General features: G+C 59.6%; 1 protein-coding gene across 2 annotated transcripts in view; it reads left to right on the forward strand.

Moving 5' to 3' along the window:
• ERI3 (ERI1 exoribonuclease family member 3) overlaps nt 1-21,633 on the forward strand; it is a 230,727-nt gene that overhangs the window by 188,863 nt on the left and 20,231 nt on the right. The window contains exon 8 of one of the 2 annotated variants that reach the window (XM_034778676.1): nt 20,282-20,372. The exons of the other annotated variant lie outside the window; for it this stretch is intronic. Coding sequence (XP_034634567.1) covers nt 20,282-20,337 — 56 coding nt within the window. The 3' untranslated portion in view covers nt 20,338-20,372. The remainder of the gene's footprint in view (nt 1-20,281; nt 20,373-21,633) is intronic. 2 annotated transcript variants of the gene reach the window in all.

A 21,633-nucleotide genomic window follows, 5' to 3' on the forward strand; every position in this document is an offset into this window, starting at 1 on the left:
GAACTGCCAGGCCCAGAGGCGCCGGGGCTCTGAACTGCCAGGCCCAGAGGCGCCGGGGCTCTGAACTGCCAGGCCCAGCGGCACCGGGGCTCTGAACTGCCAGTCCCAGAGGTGCCGGGGCTCTGAACTGCCAGGCCCAGAGGTGCCGGGCTCTGAACTGCCAGGCCCAGCAGTGCCGAGGCCCTGAACTGCCAGGCCCAGTGGCGCCGGGGCTCAGCCCTGCCTAGCTCGGCCGTTCCTCGGGGAAGCCAGCTTCCCTGCAGGCCGCGTGGCTTTAGCAGATCAAATGGAGAACTGCAGGGCCTTTGCCAGAGCTTACTTGTTCTCCCAAAGAGCCGTGTTACTGAATACAGACTAATCCGTGCGCCACGGCCAGCCGCGGGTCTCCTGTCGTCCCGTGCTGCTAACCCCGCTGTCAGCTGAGCCACCCGAGAGCTCTCGTTAGCCTGTTAGCCAGGAGGGGCACACGCAAGCCCCCCGCACGTGGCAAAGGACGCAGGACCGCACAAGGCCTCTCTGAGCGGCTTGAATGTAGCTGTCCTCGGCACTCCCTGTGTGGGATGGGGTCCCCCTCCCCAGCCATGTAAATAGGGGTCCTGGAGCTGAGCGCGTGGTCAGCGCAGCGGTGTCTGTGCTGGCGGCAATCCATTGTGTGGGAAGGGAGGTTTGCTAACCTTACCCGCTTAGTGAACGTGGGCAAAGCCTCCCTCGGGGCCGGCGAAGTCCAGATCCCGTGAGCTCCATGCGCCATCCCCTTAATGAGAGCTTCCAGTGCAGGTCCCCGTAGCTAGCTGGCCTGACTGCAAACAAACACTTCTCCCAGCCCGTTAATCCAAGGGGGCCTGTTCCCGCCCACGCTGCCTTCGCTCGCCCGCTGGCCGCAGCACCGCAACACACGGCTCCCGAGGACCGGAGTGCCGAGCTGCAGGTTCTGCCGGGCGTGTCATCGAGCGCTGCCTTCTCTGCCATGGATTGAAAGCTCAGCGTCGTGGGCAGGGGCTCAGGTGGGACTCGGCCCCGCAGCTGCTGGGCAGTTGTTCCAGTCCCCGAGCCCCCCGCTCAAAGGGACACTGGGAGGGCTCAGACCCCTTAGGAAGGGAGCCCCTGCCCCTTCCTTGCTAGTACTGACCGGCTTCCCCTGTGAAGGGCTCCCTGGAATGGACAAGCCGCCGTCTGCAGTGACCGTACAGGCCTAGCCCAGGGGAGCTGTGGCTTGGGTGGGATCGTCGTTGTTCTTTGCGTTGCCAGCACCTAGGAGTCCCGGGCGCAAGCAGGCCCCACTGTGCGAGGCGCTGTACAAACACAGCTCTGCCCATGAGCAGACCCACAGCCTGGCCCCACACTGTGATTCCCCTGCTGGCTGAGGGGATGGGGGCATGCGCCATGGATTTCACACCGCTCCATTCGGTAGCACGTTGGGCTGCTCGATGTGGCTCTGCAAACAGAGCTGGAGGCTGTGCCCTCCGCCTGCCGGCCCCACGGCATGGGCTAGCTGCGTTCCCAGGGGGCTGGCCCCACCCCTGCCTGTTCCCCGTTAGCGACATGCCAGTCGGTGAAGCAGAGGACTCAGTTGGGAGAGGGCTGCTGCCCGAACCCCTGGCCTTACTGCGTCTCCTCCCCGTCCCAGGTGGGACACGGGCTAGAGCGAGGGGGCTCTGGCTAACGCTGGGGGCTGCTCACTTCCCTGCTTGCTCGGCGGGAGGGGCCGCAGGACACACCTGGGAGGGCAGCCCAGCTCTGCAGTAACAGCGGGGCTGGGGGGCAGGGGCAGAGCTGGGTGAGGCCGGGCATGGCATAGCGGGGGGGCGGGTATGAGAACAAAGGGGCTGGGGCAGAGTTGTGGTGGGGGCCTGGCCTGGCCTGGCCTGGCATAGCTGTGGGGGGGGCAGGTATGAGAACAGAGAGGGCAGGGGCAGGGCTGGGGGGAGTATGAGAACAGAGGGGCAGGGGCGGAGCTGCCTGCTGTGATGCCCCGACAGGCCAGGCCTGAGGCGCGCCAGCTCTCCTGTGCTGGGGATGCCCACCCAGTCCCTGTGCTGCCTACCACACCCCCTCGCCCCATAACAGGCCAGTCACCCGTCCCCACAGCCAGCCAGGTGTGAGGGCAGGCGCCCACTTGTGGCTCTCCCCAGCCGAGCGAAGCTGAGACCTGCCCAGTGCCCACTGGCTCCGTGCGCCGGAGAGGCCCTGTTTCACGTCTCTCGGTTTAGTTCCCGTGCCCGGCCGGCTTGACGCAGCGCGCTCCAGCCAGCATCCCAGGCAGCGGTATTCGTCCTCATTACTAATTGAAGGAGGCAGGAGTCATTGGCGGATGGTGGGGGAGCCGGTATGATGAACGGCCCCTGTCCCTGGGCCGGGGACGCATGCTGGGTGCTACCTGTTAACCAAACCTGCGAACACATCCATCGGCGGGGAGAGCAGCCGCGTGGTTGGGCTGTTAATAGGGATTGGTGGGAGCGCCCTGCAGTGCCGGCCGGGGGGGGGCAGCCATCTGTACGGGGCTGGAGCAAACAAGGGGACGGGAAGCATTCATCACCCTGCTCCTCCTGAAGGCTGCACCGCGCCGGCTTTTCAGCACACAGCACCTGCCCCCGGGCAGCGCCCAGCCTGGCTCTGGTGACTCGCACTGCGCTGGGGCAGGGCTGGGCACCTGCCGGGGAGCCTGGGACGGCGTTTCCAGGGGCGGCCTGCAGAGCGTGTGCCCTTTCCTGCCCCCCAGGATGGCGAGCGAGGGGCTGGGTTTGCCTTGGAATCTCTGGCGTTGCTGGAGCACTTGGGGGAGGTCCTGGGGAGGTTTGCTGGGAGCTGGCCAGAGGGGGCAGGGAGCGGGGGGCCAACTCTTTAACCAGGTCTTTGGCATGCCAGCCTCTCCTCTTCCCTGGCTCGAGCATAGGCCCAGCCCCTCTGGGGTAGCTGTAGTGGGAGCACTAGTGTAGACAGGGATCAGGCGCTTTCCCCACCATTGTCAAGCCCTGCTCTCCCCCGGGTTAAACCTGCCTGCCCCGGGAGCCCCTGCTGCACTAGGGAGAACGCCTGGGAACCCCAGCCTCCGGCCGCTGGCTCACTCAGAGCACCAGGCGCATGGGCTTAGGGATGCAGTGCACAGACCGGGGTCCGGGCTCACCCCTGGGCACGCCGGGACCTGGCTCCCACCTCTGCAGCGGGCTAGGCACCCACTTCCCTTGGTGAACCCAGCCTCGAGGGGCACCGGCAGAGCTGGGAGGGAGCTTTGGGGCATCCCAGCCTGGGCTAGCAGGGGCTGCGGGTCGGGAATGAGGGGCACCCCCTTGCTGGGGATGAGGAGCCCAGGGCTGGGCTAGCAGGGGGCTGCAGGTGCTGTGGATCCAGGCAGTGGGATGTTTTAGTGCTTTAGTGGGTGTGAAAACTCCCAGCCAGCCCGTGTGAGGCGTGTTCGCTGCTGGGCTTTAGGGACCATTGAATTGGTCTGTCAGGCAGAGCCAGCCCCAGCGGGGGGAGCGCAGGGCGAGGAGGCTTCGCCCCGAGCAACGTGCCCCTGGTGAGCACGGCGTGATCCCAGGGGGAGGTGCCCGTGCCCAGAGCACAATGACACTGTGCGGGGTCGCTGGGGGGCCGAGGTGCCACAGGCCAGGCCACGCCAACAACCCTGGGGGCAGGATCATCCCCTGCCATCGGGGGCAGGTGCCACAGGCAGGGTGAGTGGTGCCCCCCTCCTCCCAGCCCGGGCCCCCACCCCGTGCTGATGGCATCTGGTCCCAGGCCGTGGCAGAGGGTCTGTGGGTTGCGCCCTGGCTGCTGCCTGCCTGCGCCGAGCCGCTCGCTGTCGTGGGCTGTCTGGGCTGAGCGAGCAACTCGGCCGCCGGGGGCGTCTCCTCCCCCTCCCCCCGTGACATTTGAATAACCCCCCTGCGCCCCGCACGCGGCCGGGCTCTGCTCGCTATCACATCGACTCCATCTTATCACCGGCAATGGGATGATAACAAAGAATCCCCGCCTGGGAAGGGAGCGTGGAGCGAGCAGAGATTGAATGTCAGCGGCTTGTACCCCCGGGCGGCAGCTGCGAGAAGGCCACGTCCTTCTGGGTGACACACTCCGGCGCGCTCCTGCCTGCCGAGCGCTTCCCTCCAGCCCCCGGGCGCCGGCTCGTGGGCGAGGGATCCCGCGCGGGCTGCCGCGGCTCTCCTGCACTGTCCCTGGTCTCGGGCACAGGGCCCTGCTGCCTGGCACCTCGGCACAGCTGCAGGAGGAAACGTTTGGGGCAGAGCTGGAGGCAGGGAGCTCTGGCTCACACAGCGGCCGCAGCGTGGCATGGACCTCGTGACTGGCAGATCCGAGCCCGCCTGGCCTGTCCCCACGAGGGTGGGCACCTCCGTGGGAACCTAGGCTGCCCGCAGGGGGCGGGGTGGGGTCAGTGGGGGGTGTTCTTCCCTCACAGTCAGTGCTGGGGGGCTCTGTGCTGTGGGGGCGGGATGGGTCAGTGGGGGTGTTCCCCTCGCACTCGGTGCTGGCCCCGATGCCCCAGGGCAGCAGTAGGGGGCGCTGTGTCACTGGCTTGCACGTCCTGGGTGGCTCGTGGTCATTGTCGGGCTGCAACCCAGGCTGTTCTCGGCGCTGCACAAAGAACCATCGATCTCCTGGTGCTTTTTGCACAAGTCGGGTGTTAACCAGCCAGCCTGGCCAGCTTCCCCGCCCTTCACGCCGGCCTGCCCACCCCCCCCCCCCCCCCCCCGCACCCCCCCCTCACACTGCACCGGTGCGGCCCCCAATCCTGAACGGTCACTCCTCCAATCCCACCATGCCAGCACTGCCTCCCAGCTCTGCCAGTGCCTCTCACTCCCGACCCGCAGCCCCCTACTAGCCCAGCCCGAGGCTCCCCCCCACCCTCAGCTCGGTCGGTGCCCCTCACTCCCGACCCGCAGACCCTGCTGTCCCAGCCTTGGGCTCCCNTCTGCCGGTGCCCCTCACTCCTGACCCGCAGCCCCTGCTAGCCCAGCTCTGCCAGTGCCCCTCACTCCCGACCCGCAGCCCCCTGCTGTCCCAGCCCTGGGCTCCCCCCACCCCTGGCCCCCCGCCCCCTGCTAACCCAGCCCCTGGTTCCCCCCCCCCCCCCCCCCCCCCCAGCTCTGCCCCAGTGAGGTAGGTCTGTTGTTATCTCTGCTTTACGAAGAAGGGCTCTCAGGCACGGAGAGGTGATGCGACTCCCCAGGGTCACGGAAGATGAAATCCCGCCCTGGCCACACTACAGGCCGGGGAAGTCAGGCATCCGGCGCGAGTCGCCATACAGGGAGATCTTCCCCTGCCCCCCGCCGTGCAGCCAGCCTCAGGCCTGGCGCCGGGGCGGGGGGAGTTTGGCTGGGCCAGGGCAGGGCAGCAGGCTCAGTGGGTGCTTTCCCTGCCCCGCCCCGCTCTCGTTCCTTGCGGAGCCCCTGTGCCACGCCCGGCTACCTGGGCTCAGGGCTGGGGACAGGACTGGGCCGGGAGGGCTTGAGATCGGAGCCAGCATCACTGGTGCACGATTCCCAGCCCCCGGCTGGCGCTGCGGGGCAGGTGGGGACACAAGCTGCCGAGACCCACACGCCGCGCGGGCTGTTTCTTGCGCTCGGTTTTTGTGGTTCTGCTTCACAACTCATTTTATCAGCTGTCAGTCGCCAAATGTCTTTTTTAAGGAGTTGGTTATAGCCACTAATGTACTGAATGCTATTGTACTGCTGCAGTTAGTGTTCCACCGCTAAATTACTATAATTAATGGTCCACTAGACCTGGCTGGAACAGGGAGCCCCGGCTCTGCGCTTTCCCAGCCTCTGAACGAGCCCTGCTTCCTAGAGAGGGGCTGAGGGCAGCGCTGGGACGGAGGCGGGTGAGCTCAGAGCAGCTCCAGCCCTGCCTGTGCCTTGGGGCAGCACACGGTGTCCCACCCCTGGGCTCAGAGCCCCTGCTCGGCGGGGTCTGCGTGCCTGCGGGCACTCTGGGGCAGGGGAGAGCCCAGCGCGGAGCCCGGAGAGTGCTGGGCCTGGCGCTGTTTGTTCTCTGGATTGCGGTGCTGGCTACACGCCGGGCACTGGGCACACGCAGCAGAGACGGCCCCGGCCCCTGCGGGCCAGGTCTGAGCTGGGTCAGTGGGAGTGTGCCTATGTTACTGAACAGAGCTCTGGCCAGAGAGGGGAAGGGACTTGCCCGAGTCACACGAGGTGGGTGGCAGAGCTAGGAATTGAACCCAGGCGTCCTGGCTCCCTCTCCTGTGCGCAGACCATCAGACGTGCTGGGATCCCGCACCTAGGGCTGCATCCCACCTGGAGACCATTGCTTGACAGCGCTTCTCCCGGGCGGCACTTTCCTGTTCTCGGCTGAGCTGCAGGGACCTGAGAGCGGCCGCCCCTCACCCTGGGGCCCCTGTCCTGGGCTGAGATCCCCCTGCAACCTCCTGGAAGCTATGGGCTCTCCACGTGCCCTCTGGAGCCCATGGCGTGCTGGGACCTAGCAATCTCCCTGCTGGGGCAGGGTCCTTCCACTCGACCCCAGTCGGCAGCAGCCGTCATCGGGCAGGGCTGCTGGTCACTGCTGGGGGGCGCACACGGGTTTGTTATTGTAGGGGCGCTCGTGGGCCAGGGCCGCACGCTGCTGTTGACGGAGGGGTGTGCCGCTGGGCTGGGACCGGGCGTGCCGCTGGGTCATGGGGCAGTGCTGGGGCTGTTATTGTAGGGTTGCTCCTGGGCGCTGGGTTGTTACGGTAGGGTCCCTCCTGTGGGAGCAGCGCTGCGCGTGCTGGGTGGCATGCAAGCACGGGCTGGCCGGGCACGGTGCCGTGTTGTGGGTTAGGGGAGCTACAGGTCAGGGGCACGTGTAAAAACCAACCCGGAAATGCCTAGAAAGAAACTCGACCCTCTTAGCGAGGGGCTACGGGTCCTGAACTGGTCCCTTCCCTTCGAGGAACGAGAGTGACCCTGACCCATCCCTGAGCCTGCGAGCTCTGACCAGGGGCAGCCCCATGCAGGGCTCTGCCTGGACCTGGGCACCCTCCCGCCCTGTTTAACCCGCAAAGCAGGTGATTCTGCCCATGGGGCACTGTCCTGTCGTGCTGCCGAAGGCCACTTTGCCCAGGGGCTACGCCCGCGCCTGGCAGGAGTCTGCCATCTTCCCCTCCAGCGTGCACCGGCTGCCAGCCCCTTTGGGCTCCGAACCTCCCCGGCCCCCGCCTGCCCTCCAGAGAGAGGGGGAAATACAGAGAGCTGGATTCGCTAAACGCGTCCGTTCAATACCTGCAACAAACAGATTAGCCGGGGCTTTATCGGGGACAAGAGACGGGCGAGAATGTGATAATGGTTTTCAGCAAATCCTCGCGCTCGCTCAGATTAGAACGGCCGCGGCAGAGTGTTATCAGACCTCGCATCCCCCCTTTGTCTCCTCTGCCCATCGGCGCTCGCCAGAGAGCTGGGCAGATACACGGAGCAGTCGGTTTCAATCTGATCTGCGATTGGTTTTCCCGGCAGCTGATCTGTGTTGCTCTATCGATCCGATGCTCCTCACCTTGTTTGTCTGCACAGGAAGGTGGTGGAGGGGGCAGGGGGCGACCGGGCGGGGGAGGGATTGAAGCACACAAGCTCTTGGAACCACGTTAAACTTGATACATACGATTGATCTCCAGGCTGGAGCACAAAGAGGCCAGCAGTGCCGACGCGGGAGGAGCGCGAGCCACTGGCCCTAATCAGAGGAGTTTAAATGACTGTGACCTTCTTATCAAAGGAGAGAAATGGCTCTGGAGTGGGGGCTGGGCTGGGCTGGGCAGGAGGCAGCCGTGCCACCACCGCCCAGCCCCGTGCCCTAGTAACAGGCTGGCGTGGGAGCTCCCAGCCTGCAGCTGGCACCCGCTCCCGGCTCGTGCTCCAGGGGAGCCTCTCCCGAGGGCGCAGCTTGGCCCCAGCGGGCACCCACCATGCTGGGCCCTGCCGTCTCTGTGAGGCTGAAATTGAAGCGCTCGGTCCCATTTAGGGCAGCCCGGGTGCCTGGCCAGGCCAGCCCCTGCCTGCTCCAACCCGCAGCTCTCCGTGCTCTGGGAGACTGCTGAGGCATGCGGGGCTTGGTGCTTTGCCACTCGCCTGCCCTCGGTTTCTGTGGGGGCCGAGTGCGCCATATGGAGACGGGTTTGTCCAGAGCCCCCAGCTCCACTCCCAGCTCGGACCCCAGGGCATGCCTGGGGTGGCGTTTTCACCCGCGGGGGACGCTCCCATCCTCCAGCAATGGGGACCAATGCGCACGTCCGGCTGGGCAGGCAGAGAGCTGGGGCACTCGGAGCTGCCAGGCGCCGGTTCTCCCTGTCTCCTGGGATGACACTGACCTTGCTCGTGAGTAGCTCCCGCCGCCCCTCTGCCCTCCGGCACGTGTGTCCCGGTGGCAGGACCAGGTCTGAGGGCGGAGCTGGCTCCTGGGTTTTGCTGATACTCGGAGGCCCTCAGCTGGCGTCTGTGTTCTCCTGCGAGACACGAATCCACCAGACACCATCCCGGGGGACGCGCTGAGCCCTTTGGGGGCCCTCCAGACTCATCCAGCCTAGTCCCAGGGAGCCTTGGGCTGGTCTTGCCTTCGAGGGCGGGGGAGGGGAGAGAACAGGTAATGGCCCGGGCGTGGAGACAGTGTTAATAAAGTGTATTTCACTTTTAATTTTGACATATAATGTAATGATCTTTTTTAAGGCCCTATCATATTATCTGCATGACTAGATTATTGAGTCTTCATCATCTCCAGATAAATTTATGGCCTGGCCGATGCTGGGAATTTATCATCAGTCAATAGAGCTCAATACTCTAACAAGGCGTGTAATAAGATATACATATTTAATGATCCGGAGTAACCAGCCTCGCTCCTGGGGAGGGCGTGAAGGAGGCTGGAGCGTTCATTTCCATCCTCCCCCCCCCTTTCCGAAAGGGCCTCTCCCCCCCCCCACCCCCCAAACAGGAACGGCCCCCCCCCCCCCCCTCGGGGGATAGACCCAGAGGGAAGGGTCTGTGGGGAACATGAAGGGAGTGGGCCAACTGCCCCATCTTCGAACACCCCCTCCCTGCTGTCCTGTCCCGCGCTGCGCAGGGGTGTGTGAAATACGCATCTGTGTGGGTAACGTACGCCTGTAACGTGAGGTGTGGGTCTGTGTGATGCACAGGCCCCGTCTGTCCCGTGTGCACGGCTGTCCGGTCTGTCGGGACGGGACAGGTCCACCCCCCAAGCTAGGGAAGTGACTGGTTTTCAGCGACGGACATTGGGGATATTCGGGTTATGAGGCACTGGCAGTAACTCCATAATGCGGGTGGCTTTGAGACTGGCACCAAAAGCCGGCCCCATATCCCCATTTCACTCTGGGACCGGTCGAGTCCCTCAATGGCTCGTGAGGGGACAGCTGGGATTTCGGACATTTTGCTCTGTTGTCCTCACGTTTCTCCAGGTTCCGCTTGTCAAAGCACCCCAATCCCCATGTACTCCATCCACACTGTGAGTGAGCAAACTCTTGTGCACACACGTGTGAGCACGTGTGAATACGGACACGCGTATACACACCCACACAAACACAGATACGTGTATACACCCACATATCCACCCACCCTGTGCACTCTGACACCATCCCTAATTCAGGCCACGTGTGTCCTTGCCAGGGCGTGGTTCCTCTTTCTCCAGCTGTTGTGATTGGCAGGCCCACGGCAGGCGGTAGAAGGGTCCCCATTTGGTGCCCTACAGAGCTTCCGTTTCCCAGCACTGCCGGCCGGCCTGGGTACGGGGCCCGTGACCAGCCTGGGTACAAGGCCCGCAGCTGGCCTGGGTACGGGGCACGCGGCCGGCCTGGGTACGGGGCCTGGGCACAGGGTTGCCGACTCTTTCTGAAACCCCCCAGAACCAGTGTGGCGGGGAATTGCCTGTCTGATGCCACGCCCGCCTCCAGGCTGCAGAGCCCGACATCCGAGCCTTTCCTTCATGCCCCCAGGGTGCTAAGCCCTGGCCCTGCTCCAGCACGCGAGGAGGAGACAGGGTGGCGGCGGAGGCGGTGGGCTCCCTGGGGAGGCACCGAGGTTGGGAAGTAGTCCCGGCAGAGAGAGATGAGTGGGCAGCGTGCTGGAGAGCTGGCGAAGGAGGCCGAACGACGAGGTGACCGATACGGCGTCGGGCAGGACAGTAATGGCCACGTGCGGAAGGGGCCGTGTCTCTCTCTAGAGGTGTCAGTCCCTGGCTCCCTGCCTGTGATATATTTGGAGCTGCCGGTGCTGGTTTTCCCAGCCCTTTGGGATGTTATTCAATTAGTTCCCTGGGACTTTTAATAAGCGCTTTTGCTTCCTTTGAAGCGTGCGGCTTTGTGGGGAGATTACAGCCCCACGTCCCTCTTGCTGGGAGAGAAACAATGGCGCCAGGGCCAGCCTTTGATCTCTCCTGCAGAAGGCAGGAGAGGGGTTGTGAGACAAAGGGGCGAGCGAGCGGATGTGTAAAAATAGGCGAGATGAAGAGAAGCGGCCTCCTCTGTGGGCCCGCGCGCCCGTGCCTGGCTGGGCCGGCAGCAGCGGAGCTCGCTGCATTTGAAGGCTTCGAGTACAGCTCTGCAGTTTGATGCTGAATCCTTTTCAAGCCAGAACTAGGCCATCGCGCCGAGCTGTCAAGGGGAAGAACTTTCCATTGGGCTCGTGGCTCTCACGGACACGTCCTGTCAGAGGCCTGAGACGGAACTCGGCTGCCGAGGGCTGCGTCGGGAGCTGTACACAGACGGGGGGCAGAGGGGTACGTGGCAGCCGGCTGCCCCAGGAGCAGCAGAGATGTCAGGCTGTGCCCGTGGAGATGAGCAAGGCGTGACGTGCTTCCCAGAGCCCCGCCCGCCCGAGCAGGAGGGAGCTGCTTTAAATACAGCAATGCCAGGGCCCCCCGATTGGAGCGGATCTGCCCCGGCGCCCAGGGAGCAAGGTGCAGCCCCGGCAAGGGAAGCGTCGCCCTCCAGTGCGCCTCCTCTCTGCCCTCTAGTGCCCAGGACTCGGAAGCACACGGCAGTTTGGAGACCAAGATCGCCCGCTCCCTATGCTCCCCGCCCACCGCTGGGTTGTGCTGAAGAAATAGTCACATATAGGGGCCTGCTCCTGGTAACTCCAGCAGCCGCATTCCTCGCGGGGAGCCGGACGAGGCTGTGAAGGAGCCAGGCTCCATCGGAGACGTGGAGGTGGAAGGACAGAGCAGAGAGAGAAGAGCCCCAGTGCAGAGGCCTGACGCTAGGCTCTGCTGTCTTGGCCACATCGGCTCTGGACTTCCTGAGAAAATGGACCTGTCGTGCCATCTGCAGAGAGATTCCTCTGGCCTGAAGACTTCCTGCTTCCTGGGCTAACAGTGCAGCTTTGTGCACGGAGCTGGACCCTGCACTGGACCGCCGGGGCCTTCCCAGCGCTCTGTGTCTCGGAGCCCAGCTGGCCGGTGGCTTATCAAGGCCGAGGTGAAGGATTGTGCCCCGCAGGCCGCCGATTTCAGTGGGGAGCCATCCGGAGCAGCCAGCTGCTGGTCTTAGCCCAGTGAGCGAGCGTCCTCCTGAGCAGTGGGATGGATCCACTGAGGTCGCTGCCCAGCGGCCGTGCATCAGGGTGTCAGCTGCGAGCTGCGGCTGGGGGAAGAGCTCCCCAACACGGAATCACCAGCTGAAGAGCCGGGTGAGTTATGCAGCGTGAGCAGCACAGGAATGGCTCCAAGCCGGCTTGCCGCTGCCGTGTGGCCGGGGAAAGGCGTCGAGGGAGAAAATGGCCCTTTAGCTCTGGATAACTACTGCTGACTTTAATAGCCTGGAATAAACTCGCCATAAATATTGTGATCATAAGTGCTTAGATATGGCAACTTTACAGTGAACGGAGGTTTTACCCTTCCCTGTGGAGAACAGTCTCAGATCACATGCCGCATCTATTCAACCGCGCAGCCAAAGCCATGCCAGCCCAGCCCGGAGCCAATACCCCCAGCCCCCCATGGCATCCGCTGCAGGTGGGGTATTCCACTGCTGTCCCCTTTCCTACGGCTGCACCTGGGCAGGTTCCCAGCCCCCGTGCTCTGCGCGTTGGGCCAGTCCTGCCCTCCGAGCACCCTGCTCCGCTGCCGGCCCCATGACCTCAGGACAGGCCACACCTGGAGACCGTATTGGAGTGATGTGCAGTATCTCCCCAGCAGCTCAGACACAGCGTGAAAAGGGCACTGTCTTGCCCCCCCCCGAGCAGCTCCCCCTCAGGAGGGGCGGGGGGCAGAAGCGCACTGGGCAGGGGCAGCCTCTCAGCTCCCAAACCCTCCAGACACACTCGCTCCAAAGCAGCGCCCGGGGACTGAGGGGAAGCTAGAGCGGGCTGCAGTGCCCAGCCACAGGGCAGGATCCGGCCACCCAAATGGGCTCCGGGACCACCCCTCCCTCTGCGGGGCAGGTCAATATTGCCCCCCCATTTACAGGTGGGGAAACAGAGGCACAGAGCGAGCGGGCACCTTGCCCAAGGCCGCACACAGTGCATCTGCAGCAGAGCCAGGAATGGAACCCAGGAGTCCTGGCACCCATCTATCAGATCGATTTCTCAGGCTCCCGTTGCCCTGGTATCAACACCCTGATTCCTAGTGCCCTGCTCTAGGCCCTGTCAGGCTGCCTGGTCCGATCTGTCCCCTAGGCCACGCCGTGGGTTCTGTTCTGTCTGCTCCCACGGCTGCCGTGCCCGAGCGTCTCCCTAGCATGGGCCACCCAGCGCTCAGATCTGCACCCTCGGGCTCTTCCGAGCCCCTGGGCAGGAGAGGCTGCTGTCTCCAGAGCTCCAGGCCTGGCCTGTCACTGGATCAATCATGCCTTCTCCGCAGGGAGCAGCCCTCCCTGGCCATTGCAGAGACAGGCAGGGGAGTCCCTCTCGGGGGTGTTTCGCCCACGCCTGCCCTGGGGGAGGGTGGCACTGCTGACGTCTCCCCCAGCCCGTCAGCATCCAGGGCACATCGGACTGGCAGTCGCAGTGGCCGCACAGCAGGGCTCAGTGCAAGCGATGCTGGGTGGGTCTGTCCCAGCGGGTTTGCCTGTGGGAGTCACGCAATGTGGGCTTTTCCAAGGAGCCTCTGGAGATAGGTGCCCAAATCCCATTGCTGGTTCCCCTCTCCCATCCCTGACCTGGCAATGCTGCTAGCGCCCACCTCCCGGGGCGGGGGAGGGTGACTTACCCTTCGCCCAAACATTGCTGGTGGGGGCTCTGCAGTCGTGCGGCCGTGCGCAGTGGGGTCCCGCCCCCCCAAGGGGACGTGAGTTGGCCTCTGATGTCTCATTGCTGCAGCATTGGGAAAGCTCTGCCGTCCGGGACGGGGCCTGGACCCAGCTTCTGAGGTTGCACCTGCAGTTTCATTGCCCTGGGAGGCTGCTGTTGCAGGCATCCATGTGAAACCCACCTGTGGGGACAGGTCCTTGAGTGGGGCTGGCGTCCTGCCCCAGGCACGTCCGGGGGAGCTTTGCCATTGGCTGCAGTGCTCCGCTGGCTCCGCCCCAGGCACCGGACTGAGGCAGGGTGGGATCTCGCCAGCCCCGTCTGTGACTTTACTTTGCCCAGCGACTTTGCAGCGGCTGTAAAACACTCAGTGAGTTAAATAACACCCGCGGGTGTGCGGTATGAATTACAGGGAACCCGTGGGGGAGCGACAGGCCGCGGAATAAATTAAAGGCTGCGTGCTGGGATTCAACAGAGTGACTCGCCGGCCAGATTGATCTCTTGCCGAACGTTTTGTTTAGTGACGTGCTTGTCATAAGGGAGTGCTAATTACTAGCCTGGATGCAGTGAGTGCCAGCGCCGGGGGCTGCGGCACAACTGCCCCCCCTGGATTTCCAGGAGCTGCTCTTTATCATGGATCCCACGTGGTGGGCTTGTGTTTCCCCCTGGTGCTCGTGGCCCACCCGGCGTGCTCCGAGCCACGTCCCCTTTGCTACCTAAGGCGCATGGCCAGGTGCTCCATGCACCGAGAAGCGGGAGGGGGGAGCAGAAAGGCAGTGCATGTACCAGGCAGCTCATTGGTGCCAGCCCCCGGCACGCCAGGAGTTTGCTGAATAGTGACATGGGGTGGGGGGCACATTCGCTAGCGACAGCCCACAGCTCTTCATGGCCTGGGGGAAATTCACTCCTGGGCAAGCAGCCATTGCGCTGAGCTCTCTGCACAGGGCGAGTGACTTGCCAGGCTTCCTCCACTTAGTAGGGCCCTTGTAATGAGCCGGCTAGCGTGTGCTCGCTTGCTCTGTGCCCTCCGCTGGATGGAGTCAGCACTGCTCTACCATGTCATAGGCCCCGCACTGCTAGCAGCTACTGGGAGACCCTCCTTTTAGAGCCAGTGGGCAGGACTTCGGGACTGCAGGAGGGGCTGAGCTCTGTTGTCGATGAAGCAGCAAAACCCCGAGTGACTGTAGCGCATGGCAAGGTGCAGCTCCATCGTCCTCGCGGGTTTGGGTTTATTGCAGGCGTACGGCCCCTTTATCAGGAGCACCCGTTAATTCAGAGATTTAGAGAGTCCCATGGTGACCACCCCAGACACCTGCCCCGAATAATTCCTAGGGCAGATCTGTTAGAAAAACATCCAGTCCTGATCTAAAAACTGTCTGTGATGGGGAATCCACCACGACTTGGGAAATTGTTCCACTGGTTTATTACCCTCAGTGCTAAACCTGTGCACCTTATTCCCAGTCTGAATCCGTCTAGCTTCAACTTCCAGCCATTAGATCGAGTTAGAGCTTCCGCTGCTAGACCAAGGAGCCCATTGTTAATTATTTGTTCAACCCGTAGATACTGACAGACTGGGATCAAGCCACCCCTTAACCTTCTCTTTGTGAAACTAAATCGATGGAGCTCCTGGAGTCGATCGCTGTGTGGCAGGTTTTCTAATCCTTGAATCATTCTCCTGGCTCTTCTCTGAACCTCCCCAATTTATCAACATCCTTCTTCAGTCGTGGCCACCAGCAGTGGAGACAGGATTCCCGTGGTGGTGGCACCAGGGCCAAACACAGTACAATAACCTCTCTGCTCCTACTCGAGATTCCCCTGTTTATGCACCCCAGAATCGCATTCGCTCTTTTGCTCACAGCATCTCACTGGGGAGCTCATGCTCAGCTGATTGTCCCCCCCCACCCCCAATCATTTTCAGGGTCTCTGCTTCCCAGGATCGAGGCCCCCATCCTGTACGTGTGGCCTGCGTTCTTTGTTCCTAAAAACATACATTTATATTTAGCCACGTTAAAACACATATTGTTTCCTTGCGCCCAGTTTATCAAGCGATCCGGATCACTCTGTATCAATCCTCTTCATTATGTACCACTCCCTCAATTTTTTGTTATCTGCAAAGTTTGTAAGTGAAGATTCTGTGTTTTCTTTTGGGTCATTGATAAAAATGTTAAATAGCAGAGGGCAAAGAACCGAGCCCTGTGAGATCCCGCTGGAAACACATCTGCTCAATGACAATTCCCCATTTACAATGATAGTTTGAGACCTATCAGTTAGTCAGTTTTTAATCCAGTTACTATGTACCATGTTCATTTTATATCTTTCTAGTTTTAATCAAAATGTTGTGCGGCACCAAGTCAAACATCTATAGAAGTCTAAATCTATTACAGCGACACTGTTACCTTTATCAACCAAACTTGTCATCTCATCAGAAAAGGGTGTCCAGTTAATTTGAGAGAGTATTGTCGATAAACTCCTGCTGATTGGCATTAATTACATTACCCTCCTTTAATTCTTTATTAATTGAGCATCATATCAGCCACTCCATTATCTTGCCTAGGATTGATGTCAGGCTGACAGGCCTATAATTACCTTTTTAAAAATTGGCACAATATTAGCTTTCGTCTAGTCTTCTGGAACTTACCCAGTGCTCCAAAACTTATTGAAAATCAACATTAACAGTCCTGTGTGCTCCACAGCCAGCTCTTTTAAAACTCTTGGATGCAAGTTATCTTGACCCGCTGATTTTAAAGTGTCTTAACTTTAGTAGCTGCTTAACACCCTTCTGAGATACTAGTGGAATGGAAAGATTATTACATCACCATATAGTGAGACTATATCAGGGGTCGGCAACCTTTCAGAAGTGGTGTGCCGAGTCTTCATTTATTCACTCTAATTTAAGGTTTCGCGTGCCAATAATACATTTTAATGTTTTTAGACGGTCTCTTTCTATAAGTCTATAATATAGAACTAAACTATTGTTGTATGTAAATTAAATAAGGTTTTTAAAATGTTTAAGAAGCTTCATTTAAAATTAAATTAAAATGCAGAGCCCACCGGACCAGTGGCCACGACCCATGCAATGTGAGTGCCGCTGAAAATCAGCTTGTGTGCCATCTTCGGCACACGTGCCATCGGTTGCCTACCTGGACTATATCATCTCTTTTTCCTGCAGATATGGAACAGAAATATTTATTGAACACTTGCCTTTTTTGCATTATTATTGATAATTCTATCATTTCCATCTAGTAATGGACCAATCCCATTGTCAGGATTCTTTCTGTTCCTAATATATTTTTAAAATTTCTTCTTATTGTCCTTAACGCTGATGGCGATAGATTTCTCCTGGTGTCCCTTTGCTTCCCTTATCAATTTTCTACAATTCCTAACTTCTGATTTATATTCATTACCGCAACTTCTGTATATATATATTTTTTTTTAATTATAGCTGGCTTCACTTCCCCTCTAAACCAGGTCAGTTTTTTAACCAGTACGGCCTTCTTCCTCAATTGTGGATTGTGGCTTTTGAGATATCTTGTAAGGAGTTTTTAAACGATTTCCAATTATCTCAAATTTTTCTGATTTAAATTTTTCCTCCCAGCTGATTTTGCTCAGAATTGTTCCCAGCTTTGTGAAATTTTCCCTGTTAAAGCACCAAGTATTTATATCACTAGTCTGGACTTTATTCTGCTTGCACATTGTAAATGTGATCAAGTCGTGACCATGTGTTCCTGAGCTACCACTGATTTTGAGTTCTGTGATCAGTCCCTCTTTATCTGCTAAGACTAGGTGTAATAAAGAATTCCCCTGTGTTGGCTGCAACGCTTTTTGAGTTAGGAATCGAAGTCCCCACGATCACACTAAGGACCCCGTGCTGCCATTCCCTCGTGCGAATCTGGTGGTCTGTAGCAGATACCAAGTAGTGCCCCGTCCTTCTCTTTATCTGTTCGGACGTGATCCGTAAGCATTTCCATTTTCTTCCAGCTTATCAGTGACTCAGCAACAGGCAATGCCATGTTTGATGTAGAGCGCCACTCCCCCTCCCCTTTTGCCCACTCGATCCTTCCCACCATCGATTTTAACATTCCAGCAGTGTGAACCCTCCCACCCGGTTTCGGTAACACCGACTAGATCAAACTTACGCTCATGAATGAGCAAATCCAGCTCCTCTTGTTCCTTACTCCTGGCATCAGTGTCCAGGTATTTCTTCTCTTCGTGTCTCTTGATTAGTTTTGTTCTCAGCACCTTGATTCTGTGCTAAAACAAGGCCCATGTCTGTGGCCGTGAGAGCGGCTAGTCACTCGACAAACTCCCAACGGCAGTGGTGGATTCTCCATGCCGGGATGGCTTCAGCTCCAGCCTGGCTGCCTTTCTGGACGATGCTGTAGCCGCACACGAGTTATTGGCCTGGGGCACCTGGGTGAAATCCGCTGGCCGGGGTTAGGAGCTCAGACTAGATGGTCTCTGGGCTCTTCTGCTTTTAAAACCTACGAATCTCTGCAATGCTTCAGGATCCATCCAACCCGGAAGCTGAACAGGGCCAGGCTAGCTGGGCTTCTCCTATGTCCTCAGAGGTATTGAAGCACCATTTATTTCAATGGGAGTGAGGCCCTGAAATGTCTTTGAGCATCTGGGCTGTAATGGCGGGGGGGCACGTGTGGAACCCAGGGCAGAGGGCGTTGGGCCTGTGCGGATGCAGGCGAGGAGGGTGTGACTCCGGCGGGCGCCGCTCTGCGTTACAGACCTTCCCGGGCTGCTGCTCTGGGCTGCGGAGATGTGCAGTGGGTCTGTGACACATGCGCTGCCCGTACGATGGATGCACAGCAGGGAGATACTCCCCCGGAAGGGCTACGGGCCTTGGCCAGGCTCCCAATAGGCCACTCTTCCTGCTGCTGCGGATAGAAGCCCATGTTTGAATATGGTGACGCTCTCCCATCTTGTGCTGGGGAGGGAATTGATGTGGGGGCTAAGGAGGGGGGCCTGGACCCAGCCGCTAAGGTTGCACTTGCAATGTCTTTGCACAAGAGGCAGCTATTAGGGGTGAAATCCACCCTTGGGGAAAAGCTCTGCACCGGGCTGTGGACCACTGATGCTCTGTGTCAGCCCGAGGTGGTGCATAGCCCAGGTGGGGATGTGATCTGGCCGGCAGGAGCAGGGCCAGAGGCAGCGAGGCCTGGGAAGTTTGGAGAAACAACCGCTGCTCAGAGGCCAGCAGGGGTACAGAGCGCGGAGTTGGGAAAGCCCCACGGGAGCACGCAAGAGGAAGGGAGCCCAGCACACGCACGGAGCTGCTGGCACCTCCAGGAGCGTGCGCGGGAGCAAGACACAGGCCCGCCCCAGCACCAGGCCGGGCGTGGGGTCTGGATGGGCGCGGGGAAGTTGTGTGCGGTGTCTCTGGTGGCACTCTCGGCAGGCTGTCTGTTACCCGGCGGGATTATGAGGAGTGAGCGTAATGTATCGGCGTATGAATAGGGTTGTCTGGCTGATGGTGATGTATCGTTTTTCATTACCGCCTCTCAAGCCCTCCCTGCTCCACGGGTGGAAATTCTATTTATTCCCTAATTTGTAAAAATTCCCTCCTTATCTGATACCAATCAGGGAGGGGTAATTGGCTCTCCAGGGCTAGCGGCTGGGGTCCTGATGAAGAGATATGTATGTCTGCTCCAGCTGCCCAGGCACCCTGGCCTGCTCACCAACCACCCAGGCTACAATTAATAATGATTTGCAAATGGCAGACAAGCAATAACACAGAAAGATGTCCAGCCGGCCTCCTGCCCGCCCCTTCATTTCCTTCGGTAATATAAATGGCACGGGAGCGAAAATCCAGCACTATCAATTCTGAAATTAGTTATTCACCGTAATAAATGCTTCCTTTATTGGTGTGTGCTCCCCCCAGCCTCGCTCTTCCAACCCCCCCACCTCACCAGCTACCTACTTCATTTGAGTCCCAATATGCAAATACCGTAATTTAACGGGATGGTGAAGTTGATTTTCATGTTAACTTAATTACTTTGATTTATGAAAGGCTGGCATGCCGACATCGCTACATCATTACATTTCCTTCCCCTTCGCCGTTACAATCCCCCTGGCCCTTCCTCTCTTCTCTTCTCTTCTGTTCGCCTTTCTTTTCCTTTTCTTTCTCTTTTCTTTTCCTTTCTTTCTTTTCTTCCCAAGTTTAGTGTTTTATTAGCTGGCGTTAAGTGGACATAAGTCCTCACCACAAATGCATGATGTGGAGGACAAATTCCCCGTTCTGCCTTGTTTAATCGTGCCTGGATAATGGATGTATAATTGACTCATTTGAATGCTTTTGCCTACAGGAGTGCATAGCATTAAATGTTTGATTGCCTTAATTTCCAAACACATCATTATCCCCTTCTTACCCGCTCTTAATAAACACTTTATGAGGATTTTTTTTGTAAAGGGAAAAAAATTCTCCACTCCTTGTACTTCTGTGGAGTGATAAACTCTAATTAAGTCTAATATTTAAAAATATGGTAATGGTGACTTGTTTGAATAAGTGGCCTGCATTTCCATAATTTCATTATTACGTAAAACACGCTAATTATTTGAAGTGCGCTTATTACTAAAAGAGAAATCGCCGCCTAATAAAGATGAAATTGGCTTTTTCCCCTTATTGCTGCTCATGCGGCTCTCCTTCGGTCTCTGCCTGGTCGTTAGTCCTGGGGCACCTCAGAGCCGAGACGGCTTTGTCTGACCAGGCGCCCGGCAAAGGAATACCACAGCCCCAGAGCTGCGATCCGGGAGTGCTGCGTGGAGCTAAGCATCTGCTCTGCGAAACAGGTGTAGCCAGGGGGGGCTGGAACGGTGCTTATCCCAACAGCTCTCAGTCCCCGGGGCGTGTTTACTTCCCCCCCTCCCCCCGAAGAGACAGTGGGGCCTGTCGCTGGGATTTCCCAGCCACGCCAAGCAATCGGGGCTCAGATCCAGACAGGCTGAATTTATCAGTGTAATGTGTCCTACAGGTGACCTGCCAGAGTCAGGGGAGGGCCTATTTTTTATGCATTATGCTGGTCTGAGAGGCCAAAATGTCTGTCTCCCTCTTATCCAGCTGTGTTTTCCCCCTTCCTTGGTTTTAGCCTTGGGTACATCAAGTCTGCCTTCCCCGTTCTGCTGGAGGCTTGCTGGGAGCTGAGAGGGTTGGCGTGACAGCTTCCCCATGCGCTCCAGGTGGGCAGGTACTTTCCTCCCCGCGCGTTCTCAGGTGCCATTAACAAGAGTCAATGTTAAGCTGAGCCCCGTCTGACCCAGGGGGTTGTTTGTACATTTCCCTAGCACGGACACAGCCCAGAGAGGCCTTCTGCCCCCTCCAAGGGTGAACCAAAAAGTGCCTCTCTGCAGCGCCGATCAATCGGGTGCCCAGCCCCACAGCACCTGGGCGCTTGTGGCACCGGGCAGGGCGTGGGCGTGCGGCAGGCCTGCTCCCGGTGCTGTGCCATTCTTTGCGAACATGCCCGAGATTCTCTCGCTCCCTGAAGGCATCAGTGAATTCGTCTGGGGAGGGCAAAGGGAAGCAGAGGAGGCCAGCCCCCCCTGCACTCCCCGCACTGCAGGGCACGGTCACTGCCCCCCTCTACAGGCCAGCGAGTGCCAGAGGTGCCAGCTGCTCAGGAGGGCGAGGGGCGGACGTAGGCGGAGGTGTTTGTGAACATAGGTCAGCATGTGGGGCTCTGCTTCCAGCCCCCACTGCAGCTGGGGCTCTGTCTCCGGGTCATTTTGAACCCCACCTGCCCAGTTCGGTGCTGGGAGAGTCTCATGGGGGGTGGGGTGGCTCTGACCATCGACTCCCGATGGACTCCTGTAGTGGGAGCTGGCGGCTGCCTGATCTCTTCCCGTCGGAAGCGCCGTGGGGCAGGGCGGGCGAGCCAAGCACCTCCTGGCTCAGGGGGCAAACGGGAAGGAAGCGGCTTTTCCAGCCGTCAGCCAGGCCATGTGTAAACAAGAGATTGCCAGGAGGAAGCAGGTGCCTGGAGGCAGCAGGTTGAGTCCGGCGTGGAGTCGCCCGTCTTCCTCAGCTGCCCGCCAGCCCCAGCTGTATCCTAGGCCCAGGGCCAGCAGCACGGGGCATTGTTACCCATGCACCAGAGAGCAGCTGCTGACCTCGTGCTGGGCGTCCAGCGGGGCTGGTGTGGGCCAGCAGGCTGGGAATGGAGCAGGGGGGCTGGCTGGGGGTGTCACGCTGGGTCGGTACTGGCTCTCCCATGGGGAATGGGGCGGGGGGCTGGCTGGGGGGTGTGATACTGGGTCAGTATTGGCTCTCCCACGGGGAATAGGGTTGGGGAGGCTGGCTGGGGGTGTCACGCTGGGTCAGTATTGGCTCTCCCACGGGGAATGGGATGGGGAGGGCTGGCTGGGGGTGTCACACTGGGTCGGTATTGGCTCTCCCAGGGGGAATGGGGCGGGGGGCTGGCTGGGGGTGTCACGCTGGGTC

This window comes from Trachemys scripta, chromosome 8, assembly GCF_013100865.1.
Source record: "Trachemys scripta elegans isolate TJP31775 chromosome 8, CAS_Tse_1.0, whole genome shotgun sequence".
Taxonomy (NCBI): Eukaryota; Metazoa; Chordata; order Testudines; family Emydidae; genus Trachemys; species Trachemys scripta.